The 13,807-nt window shown below is 41.2% G+C and overlaps 1 protein-coding gene across 1 annotated transcript in view; it reads right to left on the bottom strand.

The window, feature by feature from the left end:
- Positions 1-13,807, bottom strand: part of Dpysl3 (dihydropyrimidinase like 3) — a 106,573-nt gene that overhangs the window by 25,509 nt on the left and 67,257 nt on the right. The window contains 3 exon segments of the mRNA XM_029472077.1: positions 956-1,120; positions 3,686-3,870; positions 6,305-6,393. Of these exon segments, the coding sequence (XP_029327937.1) occupies positions 956-1,120; positions 3,686-3,870; positions 6,305-6,393 (439 nt within the window).

Here is a 13,807-nt window from a genome sequence, read left to right on the forward strand (position 1 = left end):
AGAGGACTAGTTACCTTGTCTCAGTTTCTTTCTTTGTCCAACTGGTTTTGATGCTTTGTGCTGGTTAGTTTTATGTCAATCTGACTCAAGCTAGAATCATTTTCGTACACTGAACCACAAGAATGAAACTGCTTCAACTTATGGGCATGCCTGTTTTTTTTTTTTTTTTTTTTTTTTTTTTGGTATTTTCCAGAGAGGTTTTCTCTGTGTAGCCCTGGCTGTCGTGGAACTCACTGACTCAGCCTGTAGACCAGGCTGGCCTAGAACTCAGAAATCCACCTGCCTCTGCCTCCCAAGTGCTGGGATTAAAGTTATAGACCACCACCGCCCAGCTGTACTACATTTTCTTTATTGATGGCTGATGTGAGAAGTTCTAGCTCACTGTGGATGGAGCCATCCCTGGGATGGTAGTCCTAGGAGCTATAAGAGGCATACTGAGCAAGCCATGAGGACCAAGCCAGTAAGAGGTGCTTCTCCAAGCTCTGTACTTCAATTATGACCTCCAGGTTCCTGTCCTGCTTCAGTTCATGTTTCCCTTCAGTGTTTGGCTACCCGCTATAAGATGAAATAAACCCTTTCCTCCTTGAGTTGCTTTTGTTGTCATAGTGTTTAATCCTAGGAATAAAACCCTAAGATACCCATGGAGGTGAAAAGCCTCATCCTTGTGTAGTGTAGATCTGTAGCCTATTAAATGTCACCTCAAGCAGTTATCCTGATACCCTGCTTTTTCAGCTTCAAACTGACGAACAATATTTATCCCAGGAAGATCCTACAAAAAGTAAAGTTACATAAAGAAAAAGTAAAGTGCCTGGAACAAAGTAAAAGTCCCTCACACCACCCTCATGCTTAAGGGACCAGACTCGGAACTAGAGGAGTGACTCCTGAGAGAGGGATATTGTGGGAGACGCAGACAAGGCAGCAGAGAGATGAGGCTGGAGCGCATGCTTTGACTCACCTTTTTCCTTGCTGAGGTTCTGTACCTCCTGCTTGACGCTGTCATTCCAGTGGGTGATGTCCACATGCAAAGCATAGTCACAGCAGCTCTTCCCGTCAGCCCACTCACGCCACTTTTCATAGGCCTCTGTCAGGCTAGACTCAGGTTCAGGTACCACATGGTCAACTGAAGGAAACGGGGCAAAATGGGTGACTCGGAAACAGTTTGGTCTCCCTGTCCCCATTCCTGCTCCTTCCAGCTTAGTTAACTCTGGGACTTGGAACAAATTAGTAGCATTCTGAAACCTCAGTTTTCTTTTCTTAAAAATGTGTGTAGAGTAGATGGGGAACATGTTATGATAGTATTTTCCATCTGAGTTTTCCATATGACTAAGTGCAAAATGCATATATAAGGTGCTTTACTGATACCTGGTGCATATTAAGTGTTAACTCCTCATGACTACCTGCTATTTTTATGGTGTGACTACTGGCTCTGAGTCACTATTAATGGCCAAAATTGTGTTCTCTTCCCCGGATAGAAGAATAAGTTCTAGATGTATAGCAGGCATGAGTAACCAAATCCCATGAACTTGTTATCAAGAATCAGTTTCTCTGAATTCAAACCCACTTTTCTCTGCAACTGTGGGTTATACATATTTTTAAATAATTGTGGGTGTGTCTGCATCTGTTTGAATCAGCTGCTGGGTGGAGCCTCTCAGAGGACAGCCATGTTAGTCTCCTGTCTTAAGCATACCAGAGTATCATTAATAGTCTTGGAGATTAGTGCTTGCCCATGGGATTGGTCTTAAGCTGGGCTGATTGTTGGTTGGCCTTTCCCTCAGTCTCTGCTCCATCCTCAGTCCCTGCATTTCTTGTAGACAGGATAAATTTTGGGTTTAGAGTTTGGTGAGTGGGTCGGTGTCTCTATCACACAATTGGAAGGACTGTGGGAGAGGGTGACCAGGAAGGGGGGAAGTGAGCAGGGTGTAAAGTGAATAAGTAAAAAAAAAAAAGTTAAAACAGTAAAGGAGGCATGATAGTGATCCCAACGCCTGGGTGGCTCACTGAAAGCTCAAAACCAGCCTAGCCTGCGTAGCAAGATCCTATCTCAAAACAAACAAAACAAACAAAACACACCGCACCTAAATTAAGAGAAATGATATTAAGTAAAATTATATTTGTATTTTTAAAAAATAATAATTGTGGTTCTCATACTAGGGATTTGGCAAAAACTCTACCCTCACCTGGGCCACAACATGTAGCTGAGTTAAAGTGTGAAATTGGTTCAACTTTTGGGATTATGACATCGAAATATATATTAAAAAATCTGGACATTTTCCAGACCAGACTCTATTTATTCTCATGCCTAAGCCTCATGCCTAGGAAGATAAGTTGTAGCTGACAGCAGCATTTAGTATCTAGACTGTAGCTGATGCATTTACAAAAATGAAAAACCAGAAGTGGCCAAGGTTGAAATAAATTGAGAAGTTTAGTTAAAAACATAGAGACAGTTTTCACAGAGTGACGAGAGACACCCATTTTAAAAGCTGAGGTAAAATGTGAGCAAATGACTGACTGTAGCAACATCCGTGATCCACCATTTAGTGAAAAAAAAAATCACAGCTTTAAATATGGCACAGATACTAGGATCCTGCTGTGAACTTGAAAACTGCCATAGTAAGAAACTCCAGCAGTGAAGTAGGATTATGTGGATCCTTTGCCTTGCACACATCTAGCGTTTCTAAGTTATCAATGAAGGGCAAGAATGCATCTGTGGCTCCTTGTAAGCTTTATTCTTCGCCTAAACCTCTCATCTGCTCTCTGCTCCTTTGCTCATGGAGAAAGACCAAGTAGACAACACTTTACAAGTATGCAGAACAGGCCCAGTTTCTGGTCCAGATGGCAGCCAGCCAAACCAAAGCAAGAACCACGCATTTCCTCTGTCAACAGAGCCCGAGTGCACTGGTTGGAAAATATAATGCATCCAGCTACATTACTGCTGTCTTCAAGGACACTAGGGCTTTCCTGGGCAGAAAGCTGCTGAGAAGTCAGCTGGCTTACTTTTATCAGTTGGGGGGAAAGGCTCAGGCCTCCCTGGACTGCACCTTTTATGGCCTTGCTAAAGTTGAACCCTGCTAGTGGTTCAGTCAAAAGGAAGGTCAAGACAGACTGTAATTCTGGCTCAGGCTTCTCTGTGCCTGTGGGTAGAAGAATAAGCTGTTAAGTAAATAGTGCTGTGTCTGAGTTTGAGGCTAACTCTGGGCCAGTCCCCAATTCATTGAGATTCCTTGGAACAGGAAGGACTGCCTGAAATACTATCAGTTCTGTACTCCAATAACATGCAATTTCCCAAGTTTCTCTGGAATTAGTAGTTACCAGAAGCAAAAGAAAAGAAAAATAAAGGAAACCACTCACAGCTTTCCTAATCTTAAAGATACAAATTGGTCAAAATATAGCAAAGACCCAATAGCACTAAATCCATCGAAACCTACTAATCTCCCAAGAACTGTCAGTCTCCATGATCATTCTTTCAGACGTATCTGTCTCTGGTTGTTTTCAGTAACATTAAGTTCATGGACGTCCTTTGTGTAACTACAGGAAGTTGGCAGTTTTCCTGCTTTTCCCACACCCAGGGACACATAGATTCCATGAGCCAAATTGAGAGAAGTGTGTATGGTTTCTGTATTTTCAGAGGGCAGGTGTTTGACACCTTTCTCAAACCCACAGGGCTGGGCAGCACGAGAGGACTTACTGATCATGGTGGTGCCTCCCGCTAAGGCAGCCTTTGTCCCTTGGAAGAAATCATCCACTGTGGTCATTCCCTTGTAAGGCATCTGGAAGTGGGTATGGACATCAATGCCTCCAGGAATCACCATCTTCCCATTGGCCTCGATGGTCTTCACACCTCCGGGGACAATCAGATTGTCTCCAATTTGCCTGTCGAGACAGCGGAACAATGGGCAATTAAATGGAGCAATCCTCAAGACAAGCATAGAAAGGAAGGGTTTTAGACACAGGGGTCTTTAAAGTCGCAGGCCCTTTAGCCTCTAAGCAATGACAGATAGCTGTGTATACAAAACTACTGCCACAACATCATCTGCATGGCACTGTGTTAGGGTTTTGTTCTGAAATCTAAAGATTGCCAATGTCTAGAGTCAGTGCGTGACTCATATTTTTATATAACTATTTCCATTATTTCTTTCACTTTGTTTTTTCTCTCTAATGGTGTGGGATGACATCGGGGAAAATTACAAGGAACGTGAAATAAATGACTGTTAGGTGCAACAGAAGATAATAACTTGGTACAACATCAGGTATGGGGACTTAGTCATCTTCTAAGCAGGATCTCTGTGCCCTAATCAAAGGCATCTGCTTGAATCACCACCTCCTCAAGTTTCTTTTTCTTGCTCCACCATTCCCTGATCAGCTAGTAATGCCTTGTTGCAGATGCACAAGGACAGCATCAAACATGCAGCTCTCTCCCACACCCTCTGCTTTTGTATGGTCAGTATTTCAATAGAGGCTCCAGACAAAGAAAAGTAATTATGGTGACCCAGAAGGCTTCCGAACATCCCAGGAAAGAGTGTGGGAATAAACTCATTGAACAAATAAATGAGAGTTTCTAAGGTTCATCTCACAAGAATGTGATAACTATTTCCCACAAGGCTGTTTGCAGGTCACTGGTTGCAACATTGCCTAATTTTTTATTTTATTTTTTTTTTTAGCTTTGATTTAGACATCTGGCTAGGTCTGTCCCCATAGTATACATAGGATTCACAGTTTATGCTAATACTAAAAATCTCCTACCTTGGGCACATATGTGCCCCACTATTTTCCTTTCTGTACATAGCCCCCCAAATTCTCTTGGTGTAGTAAAATGTCCACCCCACCGCTGACCAGCAAACTGTAGGTTCACAGCTAATGTGTTCCTGATATGTCTAAGAGTTCAGCTCTACCACATCACCATGGGGCCATTCCAGGGCCACCACAATTCAAAACACACTGTGAGGGAAAGAATGCAACCTCTGACTGTAATTCTACTTTAGTCCAGCTACTGCCCAGTCCTCTTTCTGTTTTTCTTAGGTTTTCCTCCAGGAGAAATTGAGAACCAAGAGGATGAAGAACTGATGGACCCATGTGGTATGTGTTTATATACATTTTTATATATTTTCTACTCATTTTTATAACTACTGTAATATCCTATCTGAAGCAGATGTGCCCCATCTACTTTTCTCCAACACACTAAGTAAGACTACAGCGATCTCTAACATCTCAACTTCTATCTCCTTGTGTGATCATTTTTTTTTTCTGCTGGCAGCCATGACTAACCTGTGTAAGTATGCTCTAGATAGAAGCTACCAGGATTCACAGTCTTGGCTCTGCCAGTTACCAGCAATGGCCAACTTATTATTTGAGTTCATTGTGCCCCAATTCTTTTGGTTGTAAAATGTAATAATTCCTCAGTAGGAATAATTTCCCAGTAGAGCTGTGTAGATTAAAAGTTAATCCCTGCCAAGCCCACAAAACACTATTAAGCATATTAGGGATCAATAAACATCAGCTGTTGTAATTAACGATTGCTCCCTCTAAATTTCATCTAGCCTGCTATTTGGTTCTTGGAATTGATACCACCTGATAATGCTGGATCCTCTGGTCTTTTAAAAGACTATAAGGTCCCAAGGATTGAGGAATGTTGACTTGAGCATACAATGCCCACTGTAAAATGTGACATACAAGTGTCCACCACCTTACACAAATGCTTTGCTGTTAGAAGGAGTCCTGCTAACAGTATGAATCTAGACATATACAACATCTTATTAATATGATGATGTAGCTTGCTGTTTATGACTGAATATGGTGTTGGTCAAATCCTGTTTTGAAATTCACTATTTAAAAACCTGATACATAAACATAGCATCACTGCCTATGCTTCTTTAGTAGCAAGTTATTCCACTGAGAAACTGTAGATTCTCAATGAATGTACTTGGAAAATAGGCCCAAAATGTATGCCCTATTTGTAACTGCTCTTTCTTTTAAGCCATTTTGTCAAGTTTACTTTTAAGTTTTTTCTCTAATGTAAAGCCTTACAGATAAAAAAGTCTGTGACTACCCTGATTTCACCTTAGAACCTATGTCATATGCCTTTATATTTTCAGGATGCTATCACTCATGCACACTTATCAACATCCTTAAGGACAGGGATAACATCATCCAATCATCTATGAGCCGTGGCATCCCCTTTAGTACAATGGGCACAAAGATGTCCTAAGAATTTACTCTTTTGGCCAAATTCCGAGTTTTCACTATATGAACCTGAAGCCTCTTCCTTAAGAGAAAGGAAGTAGAAGAGTAGAAGGTTTCGTGTACGTACTTTATTAAGCCATCCTCCATGTAAATATCAGCATAAAAGGACTGATCATCATTGACGATTCTCCCTCCCTTGATTAGAAGGCGGTCACTCTGGAAAAGAAGGAAGACATGAGTCACTATTGCAGGACCTCAGGGAAGGGTATGTTGCCAGGGTCTTTCCAACTGGCCCTTTGAGTCATCAGCAGGAACACACTTGGTAAACGACTTCTGTGTGCTCAGTGCATTGCACATTTGAATGTGCTGTATTTGATGGGGATCCAGTTATAATTCAAACAAACCCAGTGTTTCACTTCCTATATCTGCAAGCTGTCATTGTCATGGGGCTTTAGGAATATTTATATTACCTATATAGTCTTAATGAAACACTCAGTTCATGCTAGTTACATCACAATTTTGTTAGCTGATGAAGTTGTAAACAGTAAGAGAACCATTGTTGGAAAAAAGACAAAAATTATTGTAGTTATTCAACTTGGGAGGGGGGAGAAAGTATGATTTAGATTTGCTTCATTATAGTCAGTATCTCTCAATCCTCTTCATGCACTTTTTTTCTTTTTTAGTATCTACGGTATTAAAATGTTTCATAAGAACATGTTCATACAATTATATGATATTCTTTGACTATGAATGAATATACTTTCTTATTGCTTGAATCATAAAAAGATAAACTCATTAAAAAACTTAGATGAAATTTGAGAGTGATCCAATGTGAAATAATAAAAATATGCTCTTAGTTGGTTACAAAACACACATATGTTCTGTATATCAGAGAAATATAAATTGTTGTCAGTACTGGAGATCACAGATTGCACTGAATGGATGGAGATAAGTTTAATGTTATAAGCTGTGCCTTTGAGGAGACATGGACTAGAAAAATATTCCCAGAAGACTGGCTAAACAGAGCTATGGCATGGATAAAGACTATCATTTGATTGGATTTGATGAAGAATTCAACTTACAGATCTTCACTTCATCCATTCATTCATCCGTCTATCTATCAGTCCATCCATCCATCCCTCTGTCCATCCAGCCATCTGACCACTGATTCAGCAAATAATTGGTTACTATTATATAGATGGGGAACATGGAGTTGTATAAAAGACTCAGGAGGTCACTGCCTTCATGGACCATAAAGGGGGGTGTTTAGTAATAAAGAGCTGATATAAAACAATGTGGATTTAATGTCATAGGCCACAGGGGAGTGTGATTAATTCAGATACAAACTATGAAAGGTCTAGTAAGGGGAAAGAAATCTACATGGGGTGCCAATATAGAATTTTTGCAGAAGGGACAATGTGTATTGAGACCTCAAGGTAGAGGAAATTCTTGTCTCTTTGAAAAGCTGAGGAAAGTCAGTCTGCAAAAGCTTCATGTTTGAGGAGGTGAGTGGAACAAGATAAGGTTAGGGAGGAAGACTGGCTACTCATACTGGATGGTTAAGTGTTTAAGTTTGAATGAAAATGCACTGAGACACGTGGGATGGTTATAAGCAAAGGAACACGGGTAAATTAGAAAATGCAGTTTTACATCTCAGTGTTCAAGGATGATACTCTTCTCCACTGCATGGAGCTTAGGGGATAGACCAGGGTCAAGGTCAGAACCATTTAACGCTACCCTTACTTTAATGTCTCTTCCTGTCCCCTGTTGGAGAATACAGCTTCCAAATAGGAGAGAGGTTCAGAGAAGAAAGTCCCATTGACGGATGACTTCCGGATTCAGTAATGCAAGTTGTGACCAAGACTAGAAAATGAGAGATGGCGCTAGGGTCCCATGTGGAATACAGAAAATTACCTCTTAACTTCTGCTTCCAGGTGTTGCATGAGAATAAGAAGTTTCATCATGTCTTATCACCAGGGGAGCAGATTTGTCAAACACACAGATTAATTAAGGAGTTAGAAAAACTTTACATGGGTAGCAGAGAGGCTACGTGGAGGTAGAAAAGGAGGCCCCACCACACACAATCTATTCCCTCTCTTGTTCTGGGATCTCTCAACATGTCTGCCCTCATTCTGATCCTGCAAAGCCCAGTATTTAGCTTAGTGCTAGGTCTATAAATATGGGATTTATGTTATATATCAGATTCCATGGCCCTTGCAAATATGTCCTCAGTGCCTTTTTCCAAGTTCATCTGGCATCGAAAAACCATCTTCTTTGTCACACCGTTAGCCTAAATAATGCACTTGCCTGACTCTAGAGCAAATTTTACCAGCTTCTACTTCAATTAATTCTTCACAATTCTCATGTTCTCTAGAGGCTAGTTTATTATCTCTTGATCAGGCAGGCAGCTCTGTCCATGTTGGGAACATGTGTCATTTGACCTTTCAGTCTTCATTTTCCAGAGCTGTTATATGTTCATCAAATGCATGAAAGAGGGCTGAGACATAGACAAGGATTCTATTTTGTCAGTGTAGATAGAATGAGGTAGAAAGGCATCTACCACACAAATTGTATGACTTGACTGTACTGTTTGACTTTGAAGAGAAAACCTTAGACAGCAGTGGTGGTGCTTTTAATTCTAGTGCCAGGGAACAAGAGACAGGTAGATCTCTGTGAACTCAAGACCATCCCAGTCTACATAGCAGCTTCCAGGCTAGCCGGAGTGATATAGTAAGATTGTTTCAAAATAAATAAACCAATTTTAAACATTTTATAATTTCAGCTTTTAACAAAACTGCAAAATTATGAGAAGGCTCTAGGTCTATGCTTCCAAACTATTGCAAACATGAGCAAATTATCCATGCCCAGTTCCTGCCCTCATCTACAAAGCTGTATTTTATGGGTTCTACACATGACTCTAACATATCCTGTAGCCTATAGCCAAGACACAGAGTAATACCATTAAAAAAAAAAACTGGGGGAAAAAAGCCCAGTTCTGGATGTCAAGGAGGGCAGCATTTCCTGTCGCATTTTCCTGAAGAAGTAATCATCATGGTTAACTACACATGGTCACCTATGTGGTGAGCGGTTTTTTGGAAAAGAGCCACATTCTACCTGAACTATAAATTATGAAATAGGAATAACCTATAGATCCTAAGCCCTGAACCACTTTCCTGGACAAGCATCAAAGGTTGGCAAAGGGGTAATTGCTCTCTGGGTAGCCTTGATGTTCCACACAAGGAGAGCAGTAGTGGACCCAAGAGGAATCAACCCAATTGGGATCACATCATTGGGCACTCTTCAAATGGTAATTAGATAAACCCTTTCTGGTTTAATGAGGAAGAATCTAAACAGAATCCAATGACAAGTGGTAAACCTGATATAGGTTGTTTTGTTTTGTTTTGTTTTGGTTTGGTGGGGGGAGCAGCAGGGCCCCTGATCCATGGGTTATAAGTGTTGCTATTGATACTCTTGCTTGTTTCCAATATGCAGAGCAGAAACATCAAATGTTGAACAGGTCACAAAAATATACGTTCCCTGGGGACTCTTCAACTTGCTGTCTATTTCCCTCACAGCAACCCACTTGACTCACTTTGATCCCATGTATAATGGCTCCATTATGAAGAAGAAGCCTAGGCAAACTATTAGACACTAAGAATATGAAAGGTAACTGTAGCAATTGATACTAAGAAACTCTATCAGAGGGGTATAAGGAGTGGAACTACTGGTTACCCCCAAGCCAGGTAAGACTAGTCATCTTTGCACACAAAACAATGTTTGTTATGAATTCACGGACTAGCCTCACAACTACACAGAATCAAAACCCAACAGTAGGAACAAACCCATCATGTGTGACTGTTATTGCCAATAAAGAATATATGGGTTGTGGGTTTGCATTTTTGTATTCCTGGCACTGAGTTAGCTGAGCAACCACAGTCTAGTTCAGAATGCCCAATCTTTGTCATATAAGGATAAGCAAAGAATTGGGATATTTCCAGAGCTTTCTGGGCTAATTTGAACAGTACTCATGGTGGTAGACTGAAAACTATCCACTGGAGACTCTGGAATTTGAACACCTGTTTCCCTGCTGGTGGTGTTGTTGGCTGTTTGGGTATTCACTCCAGCCTTGGAGGAAGTATGTCACATGGGGGCGGGCTTCCAGAATTTATAGCACTTCCATTTGGCTCTCTCTGCTTTGTGTCTGCTTTTGCAGATATGATCTTTCAGCTTCTTGTTCTGCCACCTGCTGCCATGCCTCCCATCTCCCCCCACCCTCCATTTTGGACTCTCCCTCCAGAATTGTAAGCCAAAATAAACTGTTTCTTCCATAAGTTGCTTTTGACCTCACTGTTTTATCCCAGCAACAGAAAAGTAACTACTTTAGTATCTATACTCATAATGGAGTTTGACATTAGCAGCTGAGTCTGCTTAGCCACCATGAGCTAAGTAAGCTCCTTTACTGTCTTGCAGCCCAGCAGGAGTTCAGGCGGCCTGTTGGTCAGCTTAGATCTAGTTGTTTTCCTACTACTACTATGAGAACTACAAAAAAACCCACTTCCACAGGTGTGTGACCTCGAGTTAGAATTTACCCTCTCAGAGCCTTATTTTTTCACTTGTTTGTTAGTTTTCTTTCATTAGCACAGAGTATATAAATAATAGCTATTTTACCTCCTAGGGTTGGTGTCAGAAATGAAAAGGACAGGAAAGAAAGAGAGAGAGAGAGAGAAAGAGAGAGAGAGAGAGAGAGAGCGCATCTCAGTACATACCATAATACATCTAATATCAGTTCTATTTATACTTTTACTAGTATATCTCTGTTAATTCCACTAAGAGCCTTTTAAAGTACCATATGTTAGAGACAGATTCAAGTTCCTATTTTCCAGATCGGGACCTACACTCAGGGGTGATTTACTCTAAGCAATAGAGTAAGGCACTTATAGGTGCAAGCAAATGGAGTGGTCTGGGTTTGGCACAGCACTGATCACCCCCCTCCCAGGCTACTGTACCAAAAAAATATTCACATCTATGTCAAAGGCTCTTTGTGGCAGGACTCTCTTCTTTGATACGGAGTCTGTCTTGTGTTTAAACTGCTGACCAGTTCTCTGCGGTAGGTAACTTTGGGAATCCATTAACTTTCAGCCTCTGCTTATAAATCAGTGCATTAGACCTGCCCCTTATGGCCCAAAGGTGTTAATGCAGTTTATCAGGGAATTGATTTATGAGCCAGGGTAGTAAGGGCTTTTAAAGTGTGGTAAAAGTCTTAAGTTTGTTTGTTTTTTTTTTTTTCTTTTACTAAGGTTTAGTAATGATTAAAGAAACTAAAAATTCTAAGTTTGTGAAAGTAATTGCAAGTGAGAGAAAACAGAACGAGAGAAAGCAAGTAAGGAAAAATAATATAAAAGAAAGTCTTTAAAGTTGCTAAGGACAGGGATGAATGGAATGATGGCTAATTCAAAGTAGGATAGAGAAAGAAAGGACTAAGTCGGCAACTCAAGCCTAAAGGACCTATTGTTTGACAGCTTTCTCCTCTAGTCTTTAATATACAGAACGTCATGTGCTGCTTCTGTCTACGGCAATGAAGACATGTCCAGTTGAAGTCAGAGCCTTTCTCATAACTTCCTTCCGGTTATTAGGTCAGCCACAGAACAGTACTTAACTCTATGTGTTCTACACTCTGCTGGCATCCCAGTTGCTGAGAATAAAAAGCTACATTCCTATAGGGAAGAGAAAAAGAAAACTTAGGAAGAAAAATGAGTTTTTCAAAATCAAGTCTCCTGTGAACTGGATTGAAATCACAAACAGACTCTGTCCCTTTGTCAAGATTCAGACATGAATCTTTTTATCATGTAGATGAAGGCACAGGTGGTTATTTTAAATAAATTCCCATTTGGGCAATTAAATCTCACTTCCTAAAAACACGTTCACCCTTAAGAATAGATCAGGTTGGGTAAAGTAGATGGATGAAATCTTGTTGATGTTCTTCCCCTAAGCAGCAGCAGCAGCAGCAGCAGAGAGAGAGAAAGAGAGAGACAGACAGACAGACAGACAGACAGACAAACAGAGGCAAAGAGAGACAGAGAGAGACAGAGAGACAGAGAGAGAGAGACAGAGAGAGAGACAGAGAGACAGAGACAGAGACAGAGAGAACCTGGTTCTCTAAGTTAGTTCTATTAATTCATGGTCGGTGGGTGGGAATGGATTCAGAAAAGGGTACCAATGAGGCCCTAAGCATTGAGAATACTCAGCCAGTCTTTGAATACAATTCCTTTTGAGAGGCTTACACTAGCTGGGATTGGACAAGTGACTTTACCTCTCTGAGTTTCTATCACTTTGTCTGTAAAATAAGGACAATCATGTCATCTTTTTGTAATTCCAGTAAGGATTTGGAGGGAAACTCTGTGAAGTGCTAACCTCTGCTTGAACACTAAATTCCCAGTGCGTGTGAGTCATTATCTTTCATATTATCATTCACACTAAAAAGCTCTTGTCATAAAAATGTGTTGAGCAAACACTTTTTTAATCAAAATACAACAGACCTTCCCATGTAGGGAATTCATAGTCTCTAGACCCCAGCCTGCCCTCGGCAGCTGTTCTGTGTTCTTACCAAGGGCAGCCAAGGCGTCTCCTTATAAACCCACCCCCACAGGGCAAGTTCCCATGGTCCTTCCAGGTCATTCTTCCTCTGCAACTCAGCCCTCATGAAAGATAGGAATCTACTCCCTTTCAGCAGGGACTGGGAGTGGGTGGTGAGGACTTGAAACTGGCTCATGCCCACGCTCTTCACCCAGCACGTGGATCTGTTTCCAGGGCCCAGGGTGACAATCAACTTTGAGACACAGAGAGAAAAAGCTCCACATGAAGATGGACAATCAGGAGCAATGTAAGTTCTTAGCTCTGAGTCTTCCCTGAGCTAGAGCACAGTTTGACGGGATAACCTATTCCAAACTCCTAAACTGGTAGGGATAAATGTCTCAAACACACTTTCTTGTCATTTAAACACACAAAGGACCACAGAGGCTTGCTGGATGCAAGTGAACTTGAGAGACCCCATTCAAGACGTAGCCCACTATGCGGAGTACAAAATATATAGAAAGCACTGCTTTCATTTATCATCTTGGGTTTGACCCTGAATGGATAAAAGAGGGAAGAGAAGAAAATGGATGAAGAAGGCAGTAGCTGACAGGGGTATGAACCAGGTCGTGGTGTATGTCTCTGGGACTTGAACATCAAAGCCAGCCACATGCATTCTTCTCTTGCCAGAACTTCATGTCAACCATTTTAAAGATGTAGTTATCAAAGGGCTTGATGAGTGATGGGGTCTGTCCTAGGTCACAGTGGACAGGGGAATGAACTCTAGATGGCCCTTTAATCTCAGCTCCTTGATAACAGTCAATCTTCAATGGGAGTCTAGACATGGATAAGCTTAAGAGGATGGTCAGGCAGGGTAAAGAAACCTGGAGGGAATGATGCTAGCTAGCCCAGGACGGGAGGAGCAGAGGAAATTCCCATTCTTGTAGGTCAGCGGGATCTGCAATGGTCAGAGAAATCATCTGAACGCCTCCTTCATGATGCTTGGCATATCCTCATTGAATCTCTGCTTTTATCTACTTAATGTTAACCTTATATAATG

Source organism: Mus caroli, chromosome 18, assembly GCF_900094665.2.
Source record: "Mus caroli chromosome 18, CAROLI_EIJ_v1.1, whole genome shotgun sequence".
Lineage (NCBI taxonomy): Eukaryota > Metazoa > Chordata > Mammalia > Rodentia > Muridae > Mus > Mus caroli.